The sequence below is a fragment of the Suricata suricatta genome, chromosome 6, assembly GCF_006229205.1.
Source record: "Suricata suricatta isolate VVHF042 chromosome 6, meerkat_22Aug2017_6uvM2_HiC, whole genome shotgun sequence".
NCBI classification, from domain to species: domain Eukaryota; kingdom Metazoa; phylum Chordata; class Mammalia; order Carnivora; family Herpestidae; genus Suricata; species Suricata suricatta.
Window position 1 is genome coordinate 96,230,141 of NC_043705.1, and position 27,158 is coordinate 96,257,298.

At 40.8% G+C, this 27,158-nt stretch overlaps 1 protein-coding gene and 1 pseudogene across 1 annotated transcript; both read right to left on the bottom strand.

Moving 5' to 3' along the window:
• Positions 1-813, bottom strand: LOC115293945 (ret finger protein-like 4B). Its single transcript, XM_029941648.1, has one exon. The coding sequence runs from the start codon at positions 811-813 to the stop codon at positions 1-3; it is 813 nt and encodes a 270-aa protein (XP_029797508.1).
• Positions 814-2,380: 1,567 nt separating this feature from the next.
• On the bottom strand, positions 2,381-3,641 carry LOC115293944 (annotated as a pseudogene).
• Between the last annotated feature and the right edge of the window lie 23,517 nt (positions 3,642-27,158).

The window sequence follows — 27,158 nt, forward strand, 5'->3', positions numbered from 1 at the left end:
TCATGAGCAGATTTTCATGGAGGCTCCACTATCACCTTCTCTAGGCAGCTCGGGACAGAAGAATGGACGCAAAGGCTCCACACATGAGAGATGACTGTGTGTATAGATGAGGGCGTTACCTTGCACATCAAAAAACTTGACTTCTTCCATCTCAACATCTAAGAAAATTCCTACGTGCCTCAGTTCAGGGCTCGCAGGAAGGCTGGTTTCTGGGTTGGAGCCGGTATAGATGGTTTCTGCCTTCTTGCTGATAAACCAGAAGCCTTTCTCAGAGGTAAAACCGTCCTTTCTCTTTTGGTCGACTGATTGCTTGCAGATCCCCAGGGTCCACTCCTCCCCCTTTCCCACTTCGACCTCCCAGTAATGGCGGCCGGAGGAGAAGCACTGGGTGCCCAGGACACAGGCCAGGTAGGCGAACCTCTCGGGATCTTCCAGGGGGTTGTGGCAGACATTCCCGCACCGAACACTCCTGAGGTCCTCAGAGAGGATGGGGAAGGAGTGGGCGGTGCTGGGATCCAGGGTCATATCCTCCCAGAACCTCAGCAACTCACTGCTTACGTGCAGGCTTTTCTTCAGTAGGGCAGGGTGCTGTGTGAACAGCAGGGATATTCCTCCAATTATCAAGTCTTCCGCGGGGGTTCTGTCGCTTTCCTCTCGACACACGGGGCAGGTCACCTTCCGCTCCCAGTCTTCTAGCATCCATCTGTGCACGCAAGGAAAGCAGAAAATGTGTGTGCAGGAGAGTGAAACTGGGGTGAGGGAAATTTCCAGACAAACTGGACAGGTCAACTCCTCTTGCAGACTTAGGGCCATGGTCCCTGAAGGGTCACTCCTTGGCAATGAACTGAGCTGAAGTGGTCCTTTATTAGCTTCTGAAGGTGATCTGGAGCTTTCTGTACACAATCTGCTCTTCGATGATCAAGATGTATACTCATTTGGCATATTTCAACCGTCTTGAAGGTCCATTTATTATGGTTAAATATTCATCAGATAAAATTTACCAATTTTAAGTGTACTGTTCACTGGCATGAAGTATATTCAAATTGTTATGCAACCATCATCACCATCCATACACAGAACTTTTTCATCTTCCCAAATGGAAACTGAAATTCTGTGCCCATCAAACAATAAGTCTCCTTACTTTGATCCCCAGCTCCTGGCAACTACTATTCTACTTTTTGTCTATGAATTTTACTATTCTAGATATTTCATATAAATGTAATCATACAGTATTTGTCTTGTTTGTTACTGGCTGATTTCACTTAGCATGATATTCTTAAGTTTCATCCATGTTGTAGCATGTGTCAGAATTCCATTGCTTCTTAAGGGTGAGTAATATTCCATTATATATGTACTCTATTTTGTTTACCCATTTATCAATCAAAGGATACCTAGGTTGTTTCTACCTTTTGACTGTTATAAATAATTGTGTGATGAACACTGATGTATACATGTGTCTTTGAGACCCTGCTTTCAAATGTTTTGAATACACTGAAGTGGGATTACAGGATCATATAATTCTATCTTTAATGTTTTGAGAAACTGCCATCCTGTTTTCCAGTGGTTGTACCATTTTACTTTTCCACCAGCATTGTACAATGATCTAATTTCTCCACATCTTTGCCAACACTTGCTAATTTCTTTTTATTTTTTTGATACTAGACAACCTAGTAGGTGTGAAATGGGGTTTCTGTAGTTTTAATTTGCATTTCTTCAATGATTAATGATGCTAGACATCATTTTTATGTTTTTAATCTTCTTCTTCTTCTTCTTCTTCTGCTTCTGCTTCTTTTTTTTTTTTTTTGTTCACCTGATGTTTATTAGGTGTCTTCTAAGACCTAGGTCTGTGCACACAGAAACAAAATACACGATCCAGGATCTCAACAAGCTCTTCTTAGCACAGTGTAGTCTGGTTCTTAAACCTCTTTGGTTTAGACCCCTCTAGCTGTGTGATGTTGTGAACATTACTACTTGTCTCAGTACCCAGTCTCTCTTCTGTGTACAAGTAATAACACCCATTCCACAGGAATGGATGTGTCTTTTTGTATTCTTATTGGCCACTTGTATGTTTTCATTGGAAAAATATCTATTTAAGTCCTTTGCCCATTTAAAAAGTGTTTATTTATTTTGAGAGAGAGAGAGCACAAGCCGGTGAGAGACAGAGAGGGAGAGAGAAAAAGAATCCAGGCAGGACAGGACTTGAACTCACAAACTATAAGATCATGGCCTTAGACGAGATCAAGAATCAGAGGCTCAACTGACTTAGCTATCCAGACACCCCAACCATTTTTATTTTTATTTTTTTATTTTTAATATTTTTGTTGACCTCCGAACTTTTTATTGGCTTCCTGCTCCCCAAAGGTACTCTGCTTCTGCTGCTTCAATGCCTCAGAAGTTTGGTGTCATTGGTCTCAGACACCACCTTGCTATCCACGGTCCTACAGGTGGTGGTCATCTAGATGGTTTGCAAGCAGTTGCTGCTATCGAGGGCATCACCAACACTGACGTCCTCCCTGAATTCCTTCAGGTGATGGTAGGTGGTGATCTCAGCCTCCAGCTTGACCATGCATTGACCAAGGTCTCCTACTCTTGGGCCTGCCACTACCCCTCTTCCTGGTCTGGGACAGCTCTAACTCCAGGTGCAGCAGGACCCCATTGAGCTGTTTCATATGCATCACATACCAGACCTCCACCTTACAAGCTGTTCTTCAAGCTGGTCTTCAGGTTTCTCATTGAGTCCAGGTTGATCTCCAAGGACTGTGCCATACTTCTCAGTTCTGTGAGGGTCATCTCAGCTGATCCTATCTTAACAGTCTGTGAGGTGACCACTGTGATGCTCTCTTCAGTCTACTCAGACCAGTACTTGTCCAATTCCTCTTGGTTTTTGAGCCAGCTCATCATCCTGGGTCCAGATGCCTGCCATGATCTTGCTGAGGTTCTGAGATTTGGGGGTATCCAAATCTAAGGTCAACTCAGAGTTGGCAGTTTGGTTTTGTAGACATTTTACTTCCTCCTCATGGTTCTTCTTCATGAAGAGCAGCTCTTCCTTGAGAGCCTTGATATCTGTCTCCAACTGCAGCCAAGTGACATTGGTATCATTAGTGACCTTGTGGAGCCCCATGGATATCACTCTCCACAGACTGGCCCCTGGCCAGCTTCTTCTCATACTTGACTCTGAGGTCATCAGTAGCAAGATGGGCATTGTCAGTCTGAAGAATGATGCAGGCATTGTCCACGGTATTTGCAAAGAACTGAGCCTTGATGGTGTTGAAGTAATTCCCCAGTCTCTGACCTGAGGACCTTTCTTCTCCACATGTTTCCTGATTTTGATCTCTAGTCTCTGATTATCAGCTGCCAAGTTCCTCATCCTCTCCAGGTAGGAGGCCAGGTGGCCATTCAGGTCTTACATGGTTCCTTCTTGCCCTGGATGCCCCCTAAGCCTATTCTGGTGGCCATGCCCCCAGACCCCCAATGGTCCTGAGGCTAGAGGAGCAGGATATGAAGATCTGGGAGCCTGACCCCTCAGCGCCTGCATAGACCCTAGCTGCACTGCTGACTGGCTGGACCCGGGGACTGGGTGACTATACTGAGCCCAGGAACCCATAGTTGGAGGAGAAGGTGGAGTGGTTGGTGAAGCTCATGCTGTTCCAGGAGTTAGAGGAGAGGTCAGGAATCAGGCTTGGGCCACCACCCCTACCATTTTTAAATCAGATTTGTTATTGTTGAATTGTAGGCATTCTTTATATATTTTGGATATTAACTCATTATCATATACAGAAAAACCTTGGTTTGCAAGCATAATTCCATCCAGAAGCATGTTTATAATCCCAAGCGCTTGTGTATCAAAGCGAATTTCAAGAACTAATGGCTCAGTTGTTGTGATCATGTGACATTTGACATCACATACGACTCGTATTGCAAGACATCACTGGTTTATCAAGTAAAAATGTATTAGAAATGTTTGCTCATCTTGCAGAACAAGTTACTCACAATCCAAGATTTTACTTACATGATTGGCAGATATTTTCTCCCATTCCATAGGTTGCATTTTCACTCTGTTAATAGTGTCCTTTGATGCACAAAGGTTTTCATTTTGATGCAATCCAGTTTTCTATTTTTTTTTTTTGTGGCCTATGCTTTTGTTGTCACATCCAAGAATCATTGCCAAATCCAATGTATTGAAGCTTTCCCCCTGTGTCTTCTAAGAGTTTTATAGTTTCTCTACCCAACATAAACAGAAAAAGTTTTGCTTTAGATAAATCTTTTCTTTCTTTTTCTTTTCACATTGTAATATTTCCTGTTCCCTATATCTACCACAAAGCCACTTGCTAATCTCAATTTAACGTGTACCAATATTAATGGGTTATTCTTCAACAATATTCTTGTTGGTTATTTATGGCTACATTAAACAACAACAAAAAACGACTTCAAAGCTAAGTGACTTAAAACAGTTTTGCCATTTTCTTAATAACAAATCGATAGTCAGCTAGAGTAGATTAGAGTGGCTTGGAGACTGATAGCTGTCTATAATTCTCTAAAGGGCCACCAACTCACTCATCTGTGTGGCCTGAATGCTGCTTAGGACTTCAGCATTGGTTGTGGCCAAGATACTTGCAAGTGATGTTTCCATATGGCTTCTGGGCTTTCTTATAGCATGGTGGCTGGATTCCAAGGGTGAGCACAGAGACAGAGAAAGAGAGATAGATATCTATATATAGAGAGAGAGCAAACAGAAGCCATATGATCTATATGAACTAGTTTATGAAGTCATGCACCTTATGTTGTTCTCTATTGGCCGAGTAACCTAGTCCAGTTCAAAGACAGGGAAAATAAGCTCCGCTTACCGAAATATGGCTGCAAGGTTCTAGGAGAGCATTTAAGATCAGGGATATTGTTGTGGCTATTTTTAGAAATATAATCTTCATACCTCAAATGGCAATATATAAATTCTGGGAAGGCAATATTAAAAACCCAAAGAAATGATTGTCAAAGTGGGAGGTTCAGGCAATAAAACACAGCGTTGGCAGAGATAGTTGGACAGCCCTTTCAATAACATTAGGTAGGCATCCACATATTCCACAATACATGGGCCAGTTCTAAAAGGGAACCATGAGCTTTTCTAAGGATTATGTGAGTCAAGCTGTCTACACAAAGTCTTGCAAAGTAGAATTTATTTTTGAAAACTCACTAATCTTAGGATTGGAAGGGAATGTTCTAATAAGTTTTCTTATCACTGCTGCTTAACTTGTGTAGAAATACTGTCATCCAGAATGGTCAGGGTGTTATCAGTGTGGATTCTTTTTTTTAAATTCTGAGGCCACCTAATTGTAAAATTAGTAAAGATTAGACAGTTTGAAAGATGAATGTTGAAAGAATATTATGTCAAGGAAGGCAGAAAAGGACATGGATTTGAAGGTCATCTAGAATTCTATGGAGAGTGATTCTGATGCAATTGAGTGCTGAGGATATCAACAGTGCCTTATTCATGCTGTTTTTGAACTTAAGGTCTAAGTAATTTACATTTGGTAACCATGTCATATTATTTCCATGGTCACTATGTACCTGTTGAGAAAGTTACTCATAACGGGGAGGGGGGGGGCAGCAAGGAACTATTCCAAAATTTGTCACCTTGCCAATCAGAAAGTTTTACAAATGGACACTTTATATATTTTTTACAACTGTAGTCTAATTACCAGTACCAAATGCTGACACTCACTGGAACAGAGCATTAAGTGAATATTGAGTTGTGACAGCTAGTTATTCTGATTTGAGGAGTCTGTTGCTTCATTATTTCAGTCACAGACTGTTACAGGGAGACGTTGTCTCTCTCTGTACTCCCTTGAGTTTTAGGTTAATGATTAAGTAAACTCTAATACTATCCGTTAACCAGAATGTTTGACTAACTCTCCCCTGTGATTGCCCCAGACAACAGAGCCTTTATTTTATGTGTAAGCTTAAGACCATTGTGCTAGTTACTGGGAGTTCTTGTTACATAAGTGCTGACGCAAGTTACCCCACAGTTACAACAGTGGACATAATATGAACATACTCACTAATGAACCAACACTTATGAAATTAGTCTCATCTCAAAGATTCTTTCACTCATTAGCACTTGTGTCTAACCCACCCATCAGGTCAATGCCTTTGCCAAGCAGAATATATAATGTAAATAGGACACAGATGGATTACAAAATGAAGTTGCAAACCTTGTAAAGAGGATGATGACAGGATAGATAATTCGGAAGGGAATGATTTCAATATCAAAGGATAAGGAGAGGCCCTTGGGAAAATTGATGAAGCTCTAGAATATTTTGCAAAAATCTGAAAATTGAATATGAAGGAAATACTGACTTATGACTTTAATCAACTCTAATGTCAGAACTAAAACAAAATCAATCCTTAATCCACTTTTTGTTTGTTGTATTAGGACATATTTGTAATTATAAACTAACTTTTAAATATAAAATTATAGTCTTTGGTTTCTCTTCTCATTATGAATGTCTTTTTAAATTTTTTCTTGTTATTTAATATGAATTTCTATTCCAGTTTTAATAGATGTAGTTTTCCCATTATTAATAATCCTAAATCAATACTCTTTATGTAGGTAGTTTCCTAAAACCTCTATTTACTTATTTATTTAATGTTTATTTATTTTGAGAGAAAGAGAGAGAGAAGGAGAGAGAGAGCGAGCGAGCTTGAGCAAGGGAGGGGCAGAGAGAGAGGAAGACAGAGAATCCCAAGCAGGCTCTGTGCTGCCAGTGCAGAGCCCAACATGGGGCTCAAACCCACAAACCATGAGATCATGACCTGAGCTGAAACCAAGAGTTGGATGCTTAACTGACTGAGCCACCCAGGTGCCCCAAAAACTTGGATATTGAAACATTAATTCTCTCTCCAAGACTACAACCCTGTAGACACTTCCTAGTCCCAAATACTGGGTTGACCTCCTCCTTTAAAAATTTTTAGAATTACAGCAGATTTCTAGAATGCTAGAGTCTGACATGACCTAACATGTCACTGTTAGGTGACACTGCACCTCTGCAGCCCTCTGTCTTCTCGTGGAAGAAACTGGACTGTTGCCTTGTTCCCCTGTAACTGCTCCAGTAACGTTGACTCTGTTGTCCCTGACTTGCATGTGTGATCTAAACATAAATTCCTCTGCTTGAAATGTCTTCCACCTTTCCTCCCTCTACTCAGTCCTTATGGCCCTTTAAGATAGTTTTCAAACAGCTTCTTCAGTGAAGAACTCCCCAGTTCCCCAAAGAAAAATATTTTTTTCTAAGTTTTTACATCATTGGTTTTACACATTTGACAGTTATCATCTTTGTCTTCTGAGCACTAATAGTAACAGCTAATTCCATACCTAGCTCTGTGATTCAAATCCCCTATCCCACTTCTCATTCCTTGCTTATGTTCAGTAGAGACAAAGCACTGAACGTTGTAACTGTTTCTTCTTGCGTTTACCTTAATATTTTATTTCATATTTTTAAATGGACTGTGGGCTATCATTTATCCAAGGGCAATTTTACATCTCAAGCAGGCTCCATGCTGTCAGCACAGAGCCCGACGAGGGGTTTGATTGCACAAACTGTGAGATCATGACTTGAACTGAGATGGAGTTGGATGCTCCGAGTGCCTGGGTGTCTCAGTGGGCTAAGTGTCTGACTTTGGCTCAGGTCAGGAGCTCGTGGTTCAGTGGTTCAATGCCTGTGTTGGGCTCTGTGCTGACAGCCCAGAGCCTGGAGCCTGCTTGGGATTCTGTGTCTCCCTCTCTGTGCCCATCCCCTGCTCTTGCTCTGTCTCTCTCAAAAATAAATGAACATTAGAAGATTAAAAAACAAAAAAGAGTTAATGCTCAACTGACTGAGCCACCTAGGTGCCCCTGGAATAAAATTTGACTGTCCCCACTGGGGAAGAGCTACATCTTTCAGTGGTAGAGTCCATGGTTGCTGCCAGACATCCTCCAATGCACAGGACAGACCCTACAACAAAGAATCACGTGGTCCAATGTGTCAGTTATACCAAGGCGATTGCATATAATGACCTTTGCTCTGTTAGCGATCAGACAACTGGGGATACATCCCCAATCCTTTTTCAAAAATTATTATAGAGCTTCTTAGTGGGCATTCATTTTCTCCACCAAGGGGTCCTCTAATAATCTGCCTACAGAATTAAACAAGAGTAAGATTAGCCAACAGTGTGTTGGGAGTGAGATGCGGAGGGGGAGTTCTCAGCCTCCCTGTTTCCTGTTACGTGCCTCACCCCTGCTCTCCTCAGTGTCTCATGTTCCAGAGTCCAGGATCTCTGCTTCAATGTCTTTATAGAATAAGCCCTGCAGTGTCCTGTGGTGGTCTGAGAAAAGTAATTGCCTGGCTGTGGTGTGGGCATGAGGATATGGGGGGCTTAACGGCTCCTTATACAATTTATAAATGATCACCACATCTCACTCTGTCTTCTGAGGTATCTGGGGCCTTCCGCTCCTGCGGCGCTTCTCTCTCCTCTCCTCTTCTCCCTTCTCTACACATCCCTACCCTTGCCTCTGTTTCCTTCCTTCCCTCCCTTCCTTTTCTCTTTCTCTCTTTTTCTGACTGCCTAGGTTTTCTTTGGACATACAATCTTTTCCCTGAAGTCAGGTTTTAAGCTTTCTCAGCTCTGGGGGATCAGTTATCTTTTCATCTTTCAAAAAACGTGTTAACTTCTTCATTAGCTCCTTTCTATTCTACTTGCATTTTATTTTTATTTTATTTTTTTAATTAAAAATTTTTTTGTTTTCTAAAAAAAGTTTATTTTTATTTTATTTATTTTTTAAGTTTGCATCCAATTTAGTTAGCATATAGTGTAACAATGATTTCAGGAGTAGATTCCTTAATGCCCCTTACCCATTTAGCCCATCCCACCTCCCACAACCCCTCCAGTGACCCTCTGTTTTTTCTCCATGTTTGAGTCTTCTATGTAAAAAAAAATTTTTTTAATCTTTATTTTTGAGAGTGAAAGAGAGCATGAGCAGGGGAGGGTCAGAGAGAGAGGGAGACACAGAATCTGAAGCAGGCTCCAGGCTCTGAGCTGTCAGCACAGAGCCCCACATGGGGCTCGAATGCACGGACCACGAGATTATGACTGAGCCGAAGTTGGCCACCTATCCAATTGAACTACATAGGCGCTCCTCTCTTTGCATTTTAGAATAATGCTGTTTGTATTTATTTTACTATCGTTTACTAAACACTTGTATTTAGTCAGCCACTTTAGAAGTCCAAAATGTCCTTAGTCTTTTTAAAAAAATATTTATTTATTTATTTTGAGAGACAGAGAGAGAGAGGTAAGCGGGGGAGGGGCAAGGAGAGAGGGAGAGAGTGAGAGATTCCCAAGCTGGCCCTGTGTGCTGTTAGTGAAGAGCCTGATGTGTGAGACCATGACCTGAGCTAAAATCAAGAGAACTGAGCCACCCAGTTGCCCCCAAAATGCCCTTAGTCATTTTGCATGGCTTTGGAGTACTGGATAAAACAAGATTGCCATGAAAGAATGAAGTGATTCTTACTCCAGAGATTTTTTTCTTTTTTGTGTCATAGGGTATATGATATACATGCAAAGACTGATAACCAGAGAGCACACACATCAGATCTGGGACAGCAGTGTTCCCTGGAGAAAATTCATAGAGACAGAGGCAGCAGGCAGGTTGGCACCTTATGTCCATTCATTCCAGGGCAGCACAGAGATCTAGCAAAATCAGTGTGGCCAGGAAGCAGAATTCTGGAGCCAATTAACTAGGCAAAGTGCCTTGTGCCCCTTGACATGGGAGCAGTGGAACTGCTCCCACGTCAAGGGGTCTTGCAACAGCTGACAGAGAGGACAGGGGCAACAGTCACAATGGACTGAAGGTGAATGACTTTTGTTGATTTTTCAGGTGCTGGTAAGCTTCCCAGATTCCCATGTAACTCTGGAGAAGGAAATGATGACAGAATTGGATTAAAGGGAAATAAGTGTGAAATTTCTTACACACTTGGTGAATTAAGTGTCACATAGAATATGTATGTTGGAAACGTGGTCCCACTGTCTCACTATGGCCTGATTTTAAATGAAACTAGGATGTTTTTAAGGCTTGTTGGACCAAAGAGATGACCTTTTTCACTGCAAAGACTATGCAGACTATTTATTGCTATGAAAACTTTGGTTCGTTGGCTCTTGACGTTTAGAACTATTGGGGATGGGGGATTATAGTGTTTGAGAAGAAGTATGTTTAAAGAGCACAATCAGAAAAGGGGTGAGGGTGAGTTGGATCTAGATGATGTAGACTAGTATGGGGCAGGACAGACTAATGAAGCACATGCTCTCTCCAGGGACCAGGTTATTGTGCGAAACCAAACTTTGCATACTGAGCAAAACAAAACAGAAAGATGAGTTTATTGCAATGGTTTTGATGTGCAAGCCCAGAAACTCAAGACTGCAGAGCAATGAGTTCCAAGTTGCTCACAGACTAAAGGACTTTTATAGGGTAAATACAGAAGTTATCTGGCTTGTTCAGCTAATTGGTTGCCTGGTGGTCTTTTTCCTTATCTGGAACAGGGTGGCTGAGTCAGGGCAACAAGGAAGTCCAGAGACAGTGTGAACAGACTTGGTGTTTGGGGATCGGCTAGCATCCTTTGCTGATCTCTGAGGAGAGTTGCAAATTCCTGTGAGGTGAGGTTAAAGTTTATTCTTCTTTATACACCTGCGTTGACCTTCTTCATTTTTCCTCTGACATAAATGACTCCATTTTAGTTTGGCTCTACATTGTAATTGCAGGAACTGGCTCAGACCCTTGCCTCTGACATCTTCTCTTGATCGAGGGCTCTAGCTGTGCTGGCAGGTGTCACAGAGGAAGGGAGTTCACCGACGTGTGCGCGCCACATGACTGGGTCTGGGAAATGGGTCAAATCCAGACTGGTGAGTCCTATAGCCCTGGGTATAGTAGAGGTGATATTTCTGAGGATAGGACCATGGGGGAATTTGGCTTGGAGAAGGACCACCTTCAAGATAAAATTAAATCTTGGCTAAGGCAGATCATGTGTTTCAAAGTAAGTAGACCGAAGGGTTCTTTTTTGGGTTAAAAATATCGCTGTTTATCTTCTTTTCATTTGAAATAGCTTATTTTGCAGAGTTATTTATGAAGAGAGGCTATGAGCAAACAACATTTCACAATTAAGTACTTTATAGGATCTGTCAAAGAAGACAGAGAGTATCTTACTAACAAATGAATATGTTCAAAAGCCTAGAATTCAACCATTTAGATACCATACTATGTGCTAGCTATGAAGTAACTGTGATTTTAGCTAAAAAGAAAAAAAGAGAAAAGAACCCTTCAGTGAATAGGAAGTAATAAAGAAATTCTTTAGTGCAAATTGTATTTGCTTTATATATATGTATACCTCTGTGAGTATGTACATAGTGTGTGTGTGTAAGTATTTATGTGTCTTTATATATGTCAAATTTACAACAGACAACCTGTGGCAAGTTTGAGAGGGTAGTAACAGGGACCAGAGTGGGTGTAACTGTTCTTATCCATCTCTTTTTTCCACATTGAAGCCGGTCCCAGAACTATGGCTCAGGTGCCTCAGTGCCATTAAACACAGTCCTCCTGAAACTCTCTGGCTCCATTTTTGGTGATGCCACGGGGTGTGGGCTGGGTTTTGTCAAAGTAATTCAACAGGAGGCCATTAGACTGAGGTGCCTCTAATGCTTGGTAGCCTACTGACAAACCAATACCTGAGCCAGGGCCAATGCACTGGAACCCAAAAAAATCAAACTGAAGAACCATCACGTACAGCCAACCAGGCATTCCCAAGAAAGGCAGGCACTTAAGCTATAACCAATCAAATAATTTCCTTGCTTTGCTTCTAGGTCTTCTCTCTAAAAACCGCTCCCCCTAAGTGCCTGTTGGCTGAGCACTTGTAGCCACTGACTGGTGCTGCCTGATTCCAATTAGTATATGCTCACCTGAACTTGGTTTTTAAGATGTTTTTTTAAAATGTATTTATTTTTGAGACATAGAGAGACAGAGCATGAGCGGGGATAGGCAGAGAGAGAGGGAGACACAGAATTGGAAGCAGGCTCCAGGCTCCGAGCTGTCAGCACAGAGCCCGACGCAGGGCTTGAACCCATGAACCGTGAGGTCATGACCTGAGCCGAAGTCGGAGGCTTAACCGACTGAGCCACCCAGGTGCCCCAACTTTTGAAAATGTTAATGTGCCTTAGTTTAGATTTAACAGTTTTCTTTCACTGCGGCATAGTTGCAAAGAGCACTGGAAGTGATGGGGTGGGGGTGAATAGGAAGAACAGGCCTCAGAGTCTGTTTTGGTCTGAGGTTTAGGAAAAAGAACGTTTCTACTTGGTTCAACTTGATTAGTAGATTTCTGCTCTTGAGATTGGGTTCAAGTCCTGGCTGGTATCGAAGGGTTCTTTTCCTCTCCTATGTCTGGGAAAAAGCAATGATAATAGTTAAGATAGTTCTCTTATTTCTGGGTTTGCTGGCCATAATAACATCCAATACCTCTTAATAAGATTCCTATTTCTAACTCAGTGTAAGATTCACAGCCCCACACAACCCAGTGATAGCCTACCTATTGAGTTGACTTATTGGTTCTATCATTAGATCTCTTGGTATCTTCAAAACACATGATTTAAGGAGATTATACTTTTGTGCTTTCCATTTCATTGGCTAGCAGCTTCCTTCTAATTCATCCTTCAAGGGTGTTTTAATTTCCCGGGCCACTGTAACAAATTATCACAAATTTGGTGGCTTAACACCACGGAAGTTTATGTTGTCACAGTTCTGGAGGCCAGAAATCCAAAATGAAGATGTTGGCAGAATTGGTTCCTTTTGGGGACACTGAGCCCGTCTCCCAGCTCCTGGTGGGGGCCAGCAGTCCTTGGCACTCCTTGTCCTGTCATTCCGACTCTACCTCCATCCTCACATGACCTTCTCGTTTCTCCTCTTCCCAAGTTTCCTCTTTCTTTCTTATAAGGACACCACTAGTCATTGAATTTCAGGCCCATTCTAAATCCAGAATGATCTTATTGCAAGATATTTAGCTTAATTATATCTATAGACCCCTTTTCCAAATGATATCACATTCACAGAAACTGGATGCTAGAACTTAAATACATCTTTTGGGGGGAGGCATTATTCAACTCACTACAATGACTTAACTCACTTTTTTTGCTGACGCCTTTCCTGAATGGTCCACACTGTTTCCACTTGCTACAGGATCCCGCGGCACTACTCTAATTTTTTGTGTGCCTATATCACATGAGAGATTAGGTGTTCTAGCTCAGTGCCTCCCTGAGGTCATGAGACCTCAGTGTGTTGGTTGAATTTAAACAAAGCATTGCTCGTGTCACATTGTTATTCTAAGGAGGACTTAGAACAGCAATATGTTATTCAGACCAGAGCTGCTCACAATTCACTATGAAATCAATGAGCTCCTACCAAGGCCAGACATCATCTCTGAGTGAGGAAATATCTTACTCATCGCTACTCATCTTTTTTTATGTCTTACGAATGGTGCCAAGTGGAGAGGGCAACTGTTCATGTGATATTTACTCATTCAACAAAGACTGAATACCTGTGCTGAACCAGGCCCTGCCTCAGGCATTTGAGATACAATATGCATGTGGGAAAAAGTAGTCAGCCCTGGACACGGACAGAGACATATGAGCACTCAGCTTACATTATATTGTAGTAATGACTTGGGTGCTGAGGGAGGTGCAGGGGGCTGTGAAATTCCTAGCATGAACCTTGACTCTAGACTGGGAGACAGGGAAAGTATCTGGGAAGAAGTGATGAACGTAAATGAGGAGCAGGGAGGAGTCGTCATGGTGAGGGGTAGGGCTGAAGGCTTCCAGGAGAGGCGTGTGCAAAACTGTGGCAGTGAGAGGGGAGGATGACACGCTTGGCAAATGGTTGAAGGTGGCAGCAGTGGTGGTTCTTAAACTTCGGCTGCATCAGAATGTCCTGGAGATTTGTTAAACACAAGCAGCTGTGACTTACCCAAGAGCTTCTGTATCTGCAGGCCTGGGAGGGCTGAAGAATTTGCATTTCTAACAGGTCCTTAGTTGGTGCTGATGCTGCTCATCTAAGGACCACTCTTTGAGAACCACTGGGCTAGAACGGGGACAATGAGTAAGGTGCAGGATTGGGTAGAGTGGGATGGACCTAAAGCTAGATGATAAAAAGTCTTAAAATATATGTTTGAATTGGGTCCTGAGATCCATTGGAAACCTTTGATGGGGCTGGGTGATGATATGGTTTTGGTGACTTCAGTCTGTATGTGAAGAATCTGCTAGAGGGGGCAAAACTGAGGGAGACGGTTGTAGGAGTCGAGGAGAGAGGCAGTGGTCACTAGGGCAGGGGTGGCTGTGGGGATGGAGAGAATGGATGGATTTCAGAAATACAGCAAACAGCCTAGGAAAGGTCTATAAAGGACCTCTTTTAAAAAATCTCTCCTTCACCAGGTATCCCATCATGAAATTCTGTCATTAGAAATGGGGGCCTGAACTGTGATCCCCCAGACCAATGATGTACCATCTGGGAACTCGTTAGAAATCCACATTTCTAGGGGCGCCTGGGTGGCTCAGTCGGTTAAGCGGCTGACTTCAGCTCAGGTCAGGATCTCACAGTTCTTGAGTTCAAGCCCCGCGTAGAGCTCTGGGCTGACAGCTTAGAGTCGGGCCTGCTTCGGAGTCTGTGTCTCATTCTCGCTCTGCCCCTCCCCTGGTCCTGCTCTCTCTCTCTCTTTCTCTAAAAAATAAAACATTTAAAACAAACAAACAACAACAACAAAAACAAAAAAAGAAATCCACAGTTCCAAAAGTGTAGCAATGGTATCCGATATTCTGCACTTTAAAAAGCCCTCAGGCACTTGTTGGGATGAGCACTGGGTGTTTTATGGAAACCAACTTGACAATAAACTGTATTAAAAAAACCCAAAAAGCTCTCGGGATGATTCTGATGCCACCATAGTGTTGAGAGCCACTGCCTTGAAGTAGTTGTGTCCTTAACTGAATGTAGAGTAAAATGAAACGCAAAATAGAAGAAAATCCCAATTAATAAGAATTTAAGTGCAATCTCTCATGGGATGACCTTGCATTAGGAAATTTTAGGAATAACAGTGTAAATTAAAAAAAATTTTTTTTATGGCTTTTATTTTTATTTTTGAGAGACAGAGACAGTGAGGGCAGGGGAGGGTCAGAGAGAGAGAGGGAGACACAGAATCCAAAGCAGGCGCCAGGCTCTGAGCTAGCCATCAGCACAGAGCCCGACGCGGGCTCGAACCCACGAACCGTGAGATCATGACCTGAGCCGAAGCCGGCCGCTCAACCGACTGAGCCACCCAGGCACCCCAATAACAGTGTAAATTACTCAGTCTTTTCAAGGTGATCGGTGGCTGACCCAGGTTTTGACAGGATGGTGGGGCCAAGACTGCTGGAAATGTGGGGCACAGAGTTGAAGAGAACTCAAGGAAAGTGTGTCAGTAGCTTTGCTGCTGTGTTTAAGGAAGTTGGCACTTTGCTGCCAATCAAGGCTTGTGTGGAGGAGGTATTTTTTAAAATTAGAGGCCCCTTTGGAAGGATTCATAGCTCTGGTTCTTAAATACAGGGGTTTGGTGTTCATTCGTTCAACCACTAGATGGCAGCCTCGTGACGCTTTTCAAGCACTACGAAAAATCTAAATTTAGGAGAAAAAAAAAAAAAAAAGCCAAGAGTTTGGAAAGGATGCCAGCTCATTCGTTTCTATCTGGCGGGTGGTTTTGACATTCTATTCCTTTGGACTTCTTCCATTAATTATGACACTCAAAGTTTTTTGTTCACTGAGAGGCAGAGAGCCAAAGCTTTAATTAAACCCGTGGGGGCACTGCCTCGGTAACCACCCCGCGCCAGGCACTCTACATAAATTGTTTCATTTCATTTTCATAACATCCTTATGAACTAAGTATTATTACCTCTCATTTCACACGGAGAAAACTGAAGGTCAGAGAGGTTTAGCAGTTAGCCCAAGACCACTCAGCCGAAATGTAGAACTGAGTTTGGAGCCCCGGTTAACTTAACTAGATGGTAACCATGCTCATTAAATCCTTGCGAATTAGTAGGTTTTTTGCTATTTCAGTAAATTACAGCTAGATTGAGCTCCAAGTTTTCTAAGATAGGAATCACACATAAGGTTTTAAAATAACTGTTCTCCATATTCCAACATTAGAAGTTTCATTGAAAAGAAGGAAAAAATAAAGAAGTTTCACTGTTTTATTTGTGGAATGGCATTTGAGTCTTTTCTAGATTTATTATAGAAAAAAATCAGATTAGTTAGGATTTAGAAATGAAAATTTCTGATTTTAACTGGATGTTAGAATTCTGATCCTTCTGCTTCAAAAATAATAGAAATTTAGGTATGATTTTCTTATGGCATGCATCACTATCTACTCTGTACTATACTTGTATTCACAGTAAAATAGTGTACTTCCCTGTGAGTCCAGGAAGATAGGATCCATGTCTGAGTCATTTCTTTATATTCCTGCCTTATATTGCCTTTATTGAGTTTGCTGCAACCAGGATGTGTCTAATAAGGGCAGGGAAAAAAATAAATGCACGATAATCCATATGAACAAAATACCAAACCTTTTTGGTAAAGACAGTATCTGTTAAATGCCATGCTAGGCCAACGTGGAGCCTGAGGCAAAAGCGGGTTTTTGGTGTCCCCTTAAATTTTGAGTCACCGTGGGTGCCTTATTTGTCCTAGTGCCAGCTCTGGAAATACCGTCGAGGGCTTGTTCAGAAAGGTTTTCTTAACATATATCCAATAAAGTTTCTTGAGTGACTACTATGTGCTAACCATGATGCCTAATTTGCTAAACAAAATGGTGAGTAAAAATGGACCTACGTTTTACTCTCATGGAGCATATGGAATATAGCACTCATAGTTGGAAAGCATTATTATGTAGTAATTGACTGTTAGTCACTTGTTCCCTTGTTATAAACAGGAAAAATAGGTAGCAGACTGAAACAGGTAATGGCACTTTAATGGAAACCTATTTTGTTTATGAATTTTATACTTTCTAAGTATCCTTTGTAGATTGAGATCAGACAGCATTCCAAAAGACCATTATTATCTGTCAAAATAGACTGTTGTCCTTAACTTCTCTTCTTTCATTAGTATTCTGACCGGGAGGATGGACACATTATCATAATTAAGGATATCCTACATTGCTTTTCAGTTTCATCATGGTGATGAGCATGGATTTGGGGATGGTCAGACTTGGGTCTGTGAGTTATTAAGAACAACTGGTATCGTAATGGGGTTTGCCTCCCCGCTTGACCGTCTGCTGGCTGGGTAACTTTGGAGAACTTATTTACTATCTCTGTGCTACCGATTCCTTACTGGTAGAAGGAAGATAATAAGAATAAAGAAGCTAATCTGTGGAAGGTGCTTGGAACAATTCTTGGTACATAGTAAGTGCTTAATATATATGTGAGCTTCTACTAGTAATAGTGGCAGTACTTCCATCACTGGGATCCTTACTTGCCTGGTGTAAGCTTCAGTTACCTCAACTGGCAAATAGAAAAAATATATATATATTAATATCGACATCATGAGGCTCTTGTGATGACAAGTGAGAGAATAAATGGAAATCACTCAGCTGGACATCTAAGTACTCAAAAAAAATTGTTTTTTTTTTTCAATGTCTCTTTAACCAAAGACTCTCCAAAATCCAATAGGGACTATAGAATATTCATCTTGTATACTTGATGTCCATAGCATCTAGGATATAATAGGTATTCAGTAAATGTTTGATGAAAGCATGTGGAAATGTATACATATTAGAGTCATAACAGCCCTTAGGTAGCTGGGGTGTGCATGCAATTGTGAAGTAAGTAAAGGTTATTTTGCACATGCATGCATGTGTGTGTGTGTGTGTGTGTGTGTGTGTGTGTGTGTGAGAGAGAGAGAGAGAGAGAGAGAGAGAGAGAGGTTATACGTATCTAGGAAAGTCCTATGGTCTGATGTTTGTGTCCCCCCACATTCACCTGCTGAATGCCCCATGTGATAGTATTAGGAGGTGGGGCCCTTGGGATTAGGTGACAAGGGCTCTGCCCTCAGGAGTGAGATCCATGCGCCTGTAACAGAAGCTCTGGAGAGCTAACTCACCCCTTCTACCTTGTGTGGACACGGTGAGAAGCTGGCAGTCTGCAGCCCGGAATAGGGTCTTTCTAAGAACCTGACCCTGCGGGCGACCTATCTTGGACCTCCAGCCTCCCGAACTATGAGAAATTAATTTCTGTGGTTGACAAGCCACCAGTTTCTCAAGCTGCCTTTGTGACAGCAGCGTGAATGGACTAACACTGAGGTAAATGAGGAGCTCTCCTGAATCCCAGGGAACCTTTTTGTGCTTCCCTTTCTTGTGTTTAATAAAGACACAAAAGAAAGCTTCAGGAAGATAATGCAGACTTTTGCAAGTTGAAAAGGATATTCCCAGTTCTATGGCTATCAGTTTCCTTGACAAATCACCCAAGTCAAGTGGAGTTATTCAAATAGCTATCAGGGTAGAGTAGTTTACTGGAAAAATGTGAAGCCAAGGAGCACCGAATAGTGGTATTTCCCCCCCCTCTTCTCCTTGATCATGTTCTCAGCTTAGCTCACTCTTTTATTTTCTTTCCACATCTTTTTCAAAAGTTGGAGGAAAAAAAGAGGTCAATCAATATTTACTTTGAAGATTAAAAGCTGTAGCTTTCTTAGAGCACATCTTTTAAGCTGATGCCGGTGATCTGAGGATGCCTGGCTACCCCCAACCCTTGCCGTACCCAGAAAGGTGTTGTCTGCATTCACTACTTATTAAATCGTATTGAGTAACTGACGATGAGAGAGAATCAGTTCAGTTTTGGGGAGTTCAGGCTGTAGTGTCTTCATATAACAATCTCAGGATCGCCGGTCCAATGAAAAAAAAAGAAAAATTCCATTCTCTTTTAGAATTTTGCCTGGGCCTGTTAAATAACCAGTCGAAGTAAATTATCCCCTTAAGAGAAGAAAGAAGCGGCTGCTGTCTGGAAGGAAGGAGTGAGAGCTTGGGTCAGACCGCTTGGCTTTTAGTGTGTCTTGTGCTGTTGGCCAGCGGTTGGATTTTAACAGCTTGCGTTCACTTTGAGTCTCCGTTCTCTCAGCTATAGAATGGAGAGGGTATCTGTCTCGTGGTGCTGCTGTAGAAATTAGATGAAGTAATGTACGTAAAGCACAGTGTTGGCGTATTGCACGTGCTCAATAAATATTAATTATTGTCATTGCGATTCAGCTCATTGGGCATCAGAGGGCTGCAGCCACTGATGCAGTCACTTCTGAAAGGGGAAAAGTCAGAGCCTACATTTTTTTCCAAGGTCGCTATTTTGCAAGCTTTAATATTAATACACTCAATTCAAGGGATGAGCTTCTGAAAAACTGGAGAGCTGAAGAGGAAAATTACCTAATCACCAATGTGAATTTAAAAGGTTGCTTCAAATGACACTGAATGCTAATACCAAGCTGTTTGGAAATGAGAATATGGCTATCCCATGCCCTGGCTTATTTTGTCTTCTCGTTTATACCCCACATACACTTTCTCAGAAAGTATTGATGACTGCGAGCCCTTTCAATGTATACATATAATATATATGAAAGTATAGCGTGCAACCTCTTTCTTTGGAACTGGTTCTGACAATTTTGACCAAAGATTCTGGGGTATCAGAAGTTTCTGAATTGTTAAAAACAAAAAAAAAAACCCCATAAATTTAAGGTAAAATATTTTAATATAGTAACTTTCACCACCAAATGAAGATGCATGGGTATTTGGTTTAGGTTGAGGAAATAGGAGATATTGCTGGATACTCTATGTAATATAAACTAACCTGAGTTACTAATAATTGTGAGTACGTACTGTTTGGTAGATTCTGTCTTTAGGTCTGTCAGAATTATTTCATTTACATTAAGTCTTTCACTGAATAGAGTCAATAGCCTATTCATTACTCCATAGATCAAATGTCATGTATTTTATTTTTGTGCACGATTGCAGTTTATTCTGCCAGTGGTTTTACTGTAGAGGAATGATTACCATTGGAAAGTGATCAGTTCTAAATCCTACTTTTGAATGGATCAGGCAGAGGCAGGGCTGATTTATCTACTAAGGGATTAGTGTTTACGGCCTTTTTTTAAAGGGCAGTGTTTGAGACCTGAAAAAAAAAAATTCTTTTAATTGGCTCAAAAATGCAATAAAAAGCTAAAAAATCATAATGGGATAAATGTTGAATCAGATATTCACAGAACATAATATTTTGTCAATTATAATACTTCTGAAATATATGGCATAAGATTTCACTCAATTTGACGACCTTTTTTAATTTTTTCACCTCATAGGAATTTGCTATGATTGCTTATATAAATTTGCTGTATAAAGCCAGATAGTTTTGATGAAATTTATAAACTGCTTAAGAATGTTTATGTAGCAGGGATTCCTGGATGGCTCAGTTGGTTAAGTGACCGACTTTGGCTCAGATCATGATCTTGATGTTCGTGAGTCTGAGCCCTGCGCTAGGCTCTGAGCTGTCAGTGCAGAGCTTGACGTGGGGCTCCAATTCGCAAACTGTGAGATCATGACCTGAGCTGAAGTTGGATGCTCAATCGACTGAGCCACCCAGGTGCCTTACAAAAATTATGTGGGGTGTATTTTCATATGATTCATTTACATGATGTGAGGGAGAAACCTCTAGATGTAAAAGTGATATGGCCTTGTGGTAGTCTCAAAATAATCCGGGCAGGCTTTTATTTTTAGCTTGCATCTCTTTCTACATGGCCTGTATGGTAGTGGTGAAGCAGTGTGACAGGATTGAGGACTAACAGCTAACAGAAAGCTCCATTTGTGCCTGTCCCATCATTAAGTCAACAGAAAATAAGCAAGGTAGTTGCTTTTCAGTCAATATTGTTAACTGGGTACTGTACTGCTATAATGGACTATCAGCTCTGATTCAATCATATATAAAGATTAGAAGAGGGCAAAATATACCTTTTTAATCATTGTCCTGGGAATTGACCTGCTCTTTCTCTGTAACCAAACAAGAATGAACTAAGGCACAAGTGCTGATCTCTTGAATTGCAGGTGAGGCTCAGTTTTCAAAAGAAACACAAAACTCTCAAGCGCAACACCAAGCTTGTCTTTTAGGAACCTTAGCCTTCACCTGGGATCAAGCTGAAGCCTCAGGTTGAGACTTGAAGCCTTCAAAATCCACCACTGTGCTAACCTTGCATTCTGGAATAAATTTAATTAGTTGATTCATTTTTTAATAATGAAGAAAGAAAACTAAGTGCACTGAGTTCATATTTTTTAACTCTGTAACTAAAGACAAACAGGAGTCGGTTCATGAATTCCTGACACTAGATCAGAAATTCATTCTGTGTTGTTGCTTTGCCTTCTTTTGCTCACTTTTCCAAAGAATATTTGTTAGGCTTTCCTGGCTGCTAGGAACAATGCTAGGCCTTAGGCATGTAGCAGAGAACAAATCAGATAAGTAATGTTCTCATATGGTTCATGTAAATGACACCATCTGGCCATTCTGAGTGTGATGGGTGCAATGGAAGAAGCTACAGCGTTGTTGGATAGTAAGTAACTGGAGTTTACAAAGGAAAGTCTGTGATGTCCTCTGGGGGGAAGTGGAGCTTAAACCAAGAACTGAAGGAAGAATGAGCCAGCTAATTGAGTAGATGGGAACAGCAATGCAGGGAGAGGAAGAGCAAGTGCAAAGGTTCAGAGGTGGAAAGAGATCCTCTTTCATGAATGTGGCACAGTAAGGAAGAAACCAGGGGAAAAAAAGTAAGGGAGCACCCCCAATTGGATAATTCTCCATGATTTACTTAATGGATACGGATTAGGAGGTATTTTACTAAGTACTTTTAGGGATCTGAAGATTAAGTCATAGTCCTTACTCTAAAGGAGTTTGTATAGTAAAGGTCATTATTTCCCTGGTAGAAGATTCATTCTATAATCAGTGAACAAATTCATATGCTGCTAATATATATTTCAAATGGAACTTATCATAAAAATATAAAAACAGACTGACAGGCAGGAGAAAGGTGGTCTAGGATTGGACTGTTAAAGACACAGATTTGTGGTGTTCTGGAAAGCTGAGCTGTTGCCCTAAGACACACGGTTATTTTCATCTCATGGCCTTAAAATCTCGGATTTCCTCTGCTATATGACTTCAGAAGGGGACTTTCTGAGCTTCAAATAAAACATCTGAAAAATGGAAGTTTTGGGTAGAATCTAGATGCTGATTCTGATTCAGGATCTGAATGATAATGGCCACATAGTGTTGTCAACTAATTGCTGAAAGGAAGGACACGGCCCTCATGTGTCCTGTTTCTTCTTGCTAGCATTTTCTTGGGGAGTAGGAAGACTGCAGTACATGTAACAGCATGAAATGTTAATTGTTAATTTACTGCCTTGTCTAGTTACTGTGGTAATAAGCCCTTTTATACAATTATTAAAAACATTCCAAAATATACCCTATGATATAGGTATTTACTCCCCATTTTACAGATGAGGAAACTGAAGTTTAGAGAATCCAAGGCCATATTTCAAGTAAATACCAGAGCCCGATTTTGAACCCTAGTTTGTGCTCTTCCCATTATATCCAAGGAAAGCCCAATTGCAGACAAAGAGATAGATTTCAAGAGATCTCTTCTGATACTTTCAGGAAGAACTACCTAAATGGGATGTTTGTTATAATCTGGAATGGTTGCTAAGAGGACCTGTGAGGCCTTTAAAAACAGAATGGCTATTTAGCCAGAAAGGAGAAAAGAGGAATTGGGCAGAGCAAGGCACTAGCGTTCATTGAGTGTATGCTTTGTGCTAGACTCCATACTACGCAGTTCGAGACGTCTCATTTAAGTCCGCCAGCAAACCTTTAGAAGGAAGTGTGATCATTCCCTCCTATGGGAGTGTCAGTCCTGACAAAGACTGCAGAGCCTAGAGGTTAAGGAACTTGCACTTGGACAGCTCGCTGGAAAGTAGCAGAGCTGATGTGCAGACCTCCATTCCTTCAAACCCCAAACCTGGCCTGTTGTCACTACGAGGAGCCATGTTTTAGACAGAAAGATTGATGATTTCTAGATGTTTCTTTGGTTCCTAATAATTTGTAATTTTATTTTATTATTTTTGTTTTCTCCTTTGGTCATCTGTTTTATTTTAATTTTTTATTTCTGTATCCATATTTTTCACATGCTCAAAAACAGTTGATATATATTTTCCTTCCTTTACTTTTTGCTCAGTTTATTTTAATATACCCTCTTTCCCCTTTGGTTTTCCCTTTGCTGTCTATGACCAAAGGCTGAGTGATGAAAAGTTAACAATTCTCTAGTTAACATATTAAATAGACTTTTATCCTTCCTGCCAATGTTGAGGCAACTAATTATCAGCCCTGTTAGGGAGCAAGGAAAGTTGACCCCAGTTAGACCAACAGAGCCCTTCAGAGAGAAGATGAAGAAGTGGGGTCTCCCAACTCCCTCAACTCTAAGCCAATTTGATATAATTGCCGGAGAACAAGGACTCAAGTACTTGGAGTCTTCACAGATAGAAAGCCTCAGAAATAATGATTACAGCAAATCAGGGCTCATGAATATGCAGCTTATTTCTGCTTAGAGACACTTGAGTTATCGAAATTAAAAATACAAAATTATGGATTGCAAAGAAAGTGGCAGGGATTTTTTTTATTTTAACAATTGGAAAATATCACTGGAAATGAAGTCTTCCTGCCAACATGAAGCACATTATAATCATGCCAGGGAAATGATGCTTTTCTAAATGCTTGTTTTAAATAGATTTTTCCCCCAAATTCTGTTTAAAGATAGACTACGGAAGCTTTAACTCATATGATTTTTCTTTTTGTGGATTTCAATTTCAAGGTTATTCATTTTGGGACAGAGTCTAATACGATCTCATTCACAAGATGTTTCCTATAGTTAGTATCTACCCTCGAAAGCCCCAAACGAATGAAATTTGATGTTGGTGCTGGTTCTTTCAGAGGTACCTTCCTTTTTTTCAGGATCTCCTTGGATGATTCTAAACTGGTTGTGGTAAAGACCTTCCATTTCTCTAGGCTTGACATCCCAGACCTCACCCCATGCTTAGACCATATCTCCTTCCCTTCTAGTCCATCAAAATGACTTGTTTCATACTATTTTTATTCAGGATCTTTGAAGGCAGTGTGGTTAGCAAACATAAATGTATGTGTAGATGTTTTATAATTTGTCACATTACTCTTGACTTTTTACAAGTTAATTTCACAAACCCCATTTTCAAATGTCTGGACTTGTAACACAGGCTACTACAATGTGGTTAAAATTGTTTTGATTACATGGGTTGAACTACTAGATGTAAGAATATATAATGAAAATCACTCTTTTAAAATGATGTGTGTATGTGTGTGTGCATGTGTGCATGTTTGAGGAAAATAACTAAAACAAAACATAGGATTTACTAATACAGAAGATGTTTGGCAAATATATAGCAGATGCTGTTCCATTTTCATCTCCATTGGCTATGGCAAATATTGCTAACTGCCAAGACATCCTTTTCCAACTAAGTTAGGATGAGACTTCAAGATCCTTCCTAATGTAGACCTGAAGCAGTCTATATCAACTAATTGGAACTGGCATTTGGTATAAAATCATGTATATTTCTTAATATAGAGCAAGCTCAAAATAGCAATAACAAAGTAAGGTTTTGAGCCATTGGGCTGGTAAGCTGCTACTGGGATGTAGGAATGAGACAGAGATGATCTTTAGCTGTAGGGGTGAAGTCAGGTAGCGTAGCAATGTGGTATGAATAGAGTAACTCAAGGGAAGCAAATTTCAAAACTGAGAGGCAGTGTGAGAGTCGGATCCTAGGGGAGGGTGGCATTGCAGAGAGACGATATCAAGCCTGACGTGACAGCAGTGTCATCTGGGGGGATTGAGTGGATTTGGGAAGGGGATAGAGCTAAAACTGAAGGGATTCCTTGAGGCTTTGTAGTTTTATTTTTGTTCACAGCCTATGCACCTCCAAACCTTTTCCAAATGCTCACCATCTACTTAGATAAGACACCTTGGCATTTATCATTTTGATCCATAGTTTAGCATCATCTGCTATGCTCTTTGCTTTCCTAAGTGGGCTTCTGCAATTGGGTAAATAGCCCTGTTTTCTAAAAAAAAAAAAAAAAAAAGAAAAAAGACAAAAGAGACAGGAACAGGACCACATGCATCTCCTAGAACCCTTGTTTCTTGAATGATGCAGTTAAGATTACTTAACCAATTGAGAACTGCTTTCACTGTATCCTGCTTCTCTCTCCCTACTGAGGAAACCATTGAATTTCATGTTCAGATTGTCCAATACATAGGTATCTAGGGACCAGATAGGTCTGCCAGAACTATATACATTTGCTTATATAAGAAACTTGTTGGAGTTAAGGGGGTCATGGATATCAGCTTTATTATCTCTTTTGTAAAAGTCCAATTCCTTTTCTTGTCTGAGTGGGATTCCAATGTATCTGGAATAGAAAAGTTGAGAAATGGGGGAACCTGTGTGGCTCAGTCAGTCAAGCCTCTGACTTTGGCTCAGGATATGATCTCGTAGTTCATGGTTTGAGTCCCACACTGGAGCCTGATTTGTACTCTGTGTCTCATTCTTTCTCTGCCCCTTCCCTGCTCACTCTCTGTCTCTCTCTCCTTCAAAAGTAAATAAACATTACAAAAAAGTTGAAAAGTCTGGATATTCTCCCAGGCAGCTACTGGTCTTGACATTCACCTGATATAGGCACATAGACAGATGGTTTGAATTGTTATATTTGCATTTCCAGGGTCATCTCTACCCTCCCTCCCACCCCTACGCTACCATTTTCATAAGAAGAAACATGGACCCACATGGAACTGAAAGGGAAAAGTCAATCACACATTGAAATCCACACTGAGGCCAGATTGTTTATCAGATAGTTCCAGGGTAGGGGAGGAAAATCCTGCCTTTGTATGGTCTCTTCTCTATGGGCCAACAAACGGAGTCTGATGGAGGTGTTATGCCTTTTTGGTCAAAGTGGATCTAAACTCCTTTACTTGAAATCAGGTTTACTTCATGATGATCAACCAAAGTCTAGTGTTGAGACCATTATCTGGATACTTTAGGTACCAGGAAGGAACCTAATTTTGCTTCCACTAATCTGATTTTACTGAATAAAACATAGGAGAATCTTGGCCTATGTTGTAAAGTTAGTTAAACTTCAATTTCTGACTTTTATTTGGTCTGGGGACAACAGACTAAACCATTTTTTTTATTTAGATGAATGCAATAATTGCAGAGATAATACATTTTCTCTTGTTCCTTCTGAAGCCATGAGGGAGAATGTGTTCCTTGCCTCTTTCCCAGCTTCTGTGGTTTTCCAGCCGTCTTCGGTATTCCTTGACTTGTAGAAGCATCTCCCTGCTCACTGCCTTTATCTTCACAGAACATTCTGTGTGTGTGTGTGTGTGTGTGTGTGTGTGTGTGTGTCCAGATTTCCCCTTCTTGTAAGGATACTAGTCATATTAGATTAGAGCCTGTGTTAATGACTTTATTATAAATTAATTACCTCTGTAAAGACCCTATCAACAAAGTGATGTTCTGAAATAAGGGAGGTAAGGACTTAATGTGGGATTTTTGGAGGACACAGTGAAACTTGTAATACTCAATCATATTGTGTGGATTGCTGATATGCACATGACATGCATATTTAGCCATAAAGCCATAATCACAAAATGCCATTGCTTTCATTAAAAGGAGCTATTAAAATATATTTTCCTCTTTTTAGTTTGAAGTGAGAGAGTCAGAATTTATCAATGTCTATCCAGCATTCTGTTGGAACTGTGTAGTAATCCTTTTTCCTATCTGGGAAACAGAAATGGATGGACAGCTGGCTTCAGAGTTTGCATGAAGAGTACATAATCCTACTTATGTAACCCATCGTGTTTGCAAAATCTGCACTGCAGTTTTTGAGAGGGAATGAGATGTTTGAAAATAAAATCTGCTGTGCAGGAGTGGAAAATTTATCCATTCTTCACATTATTTTTGTTGTCTGTATTTTTATTTTGCATTCTCAAGAGGTAGTATCCT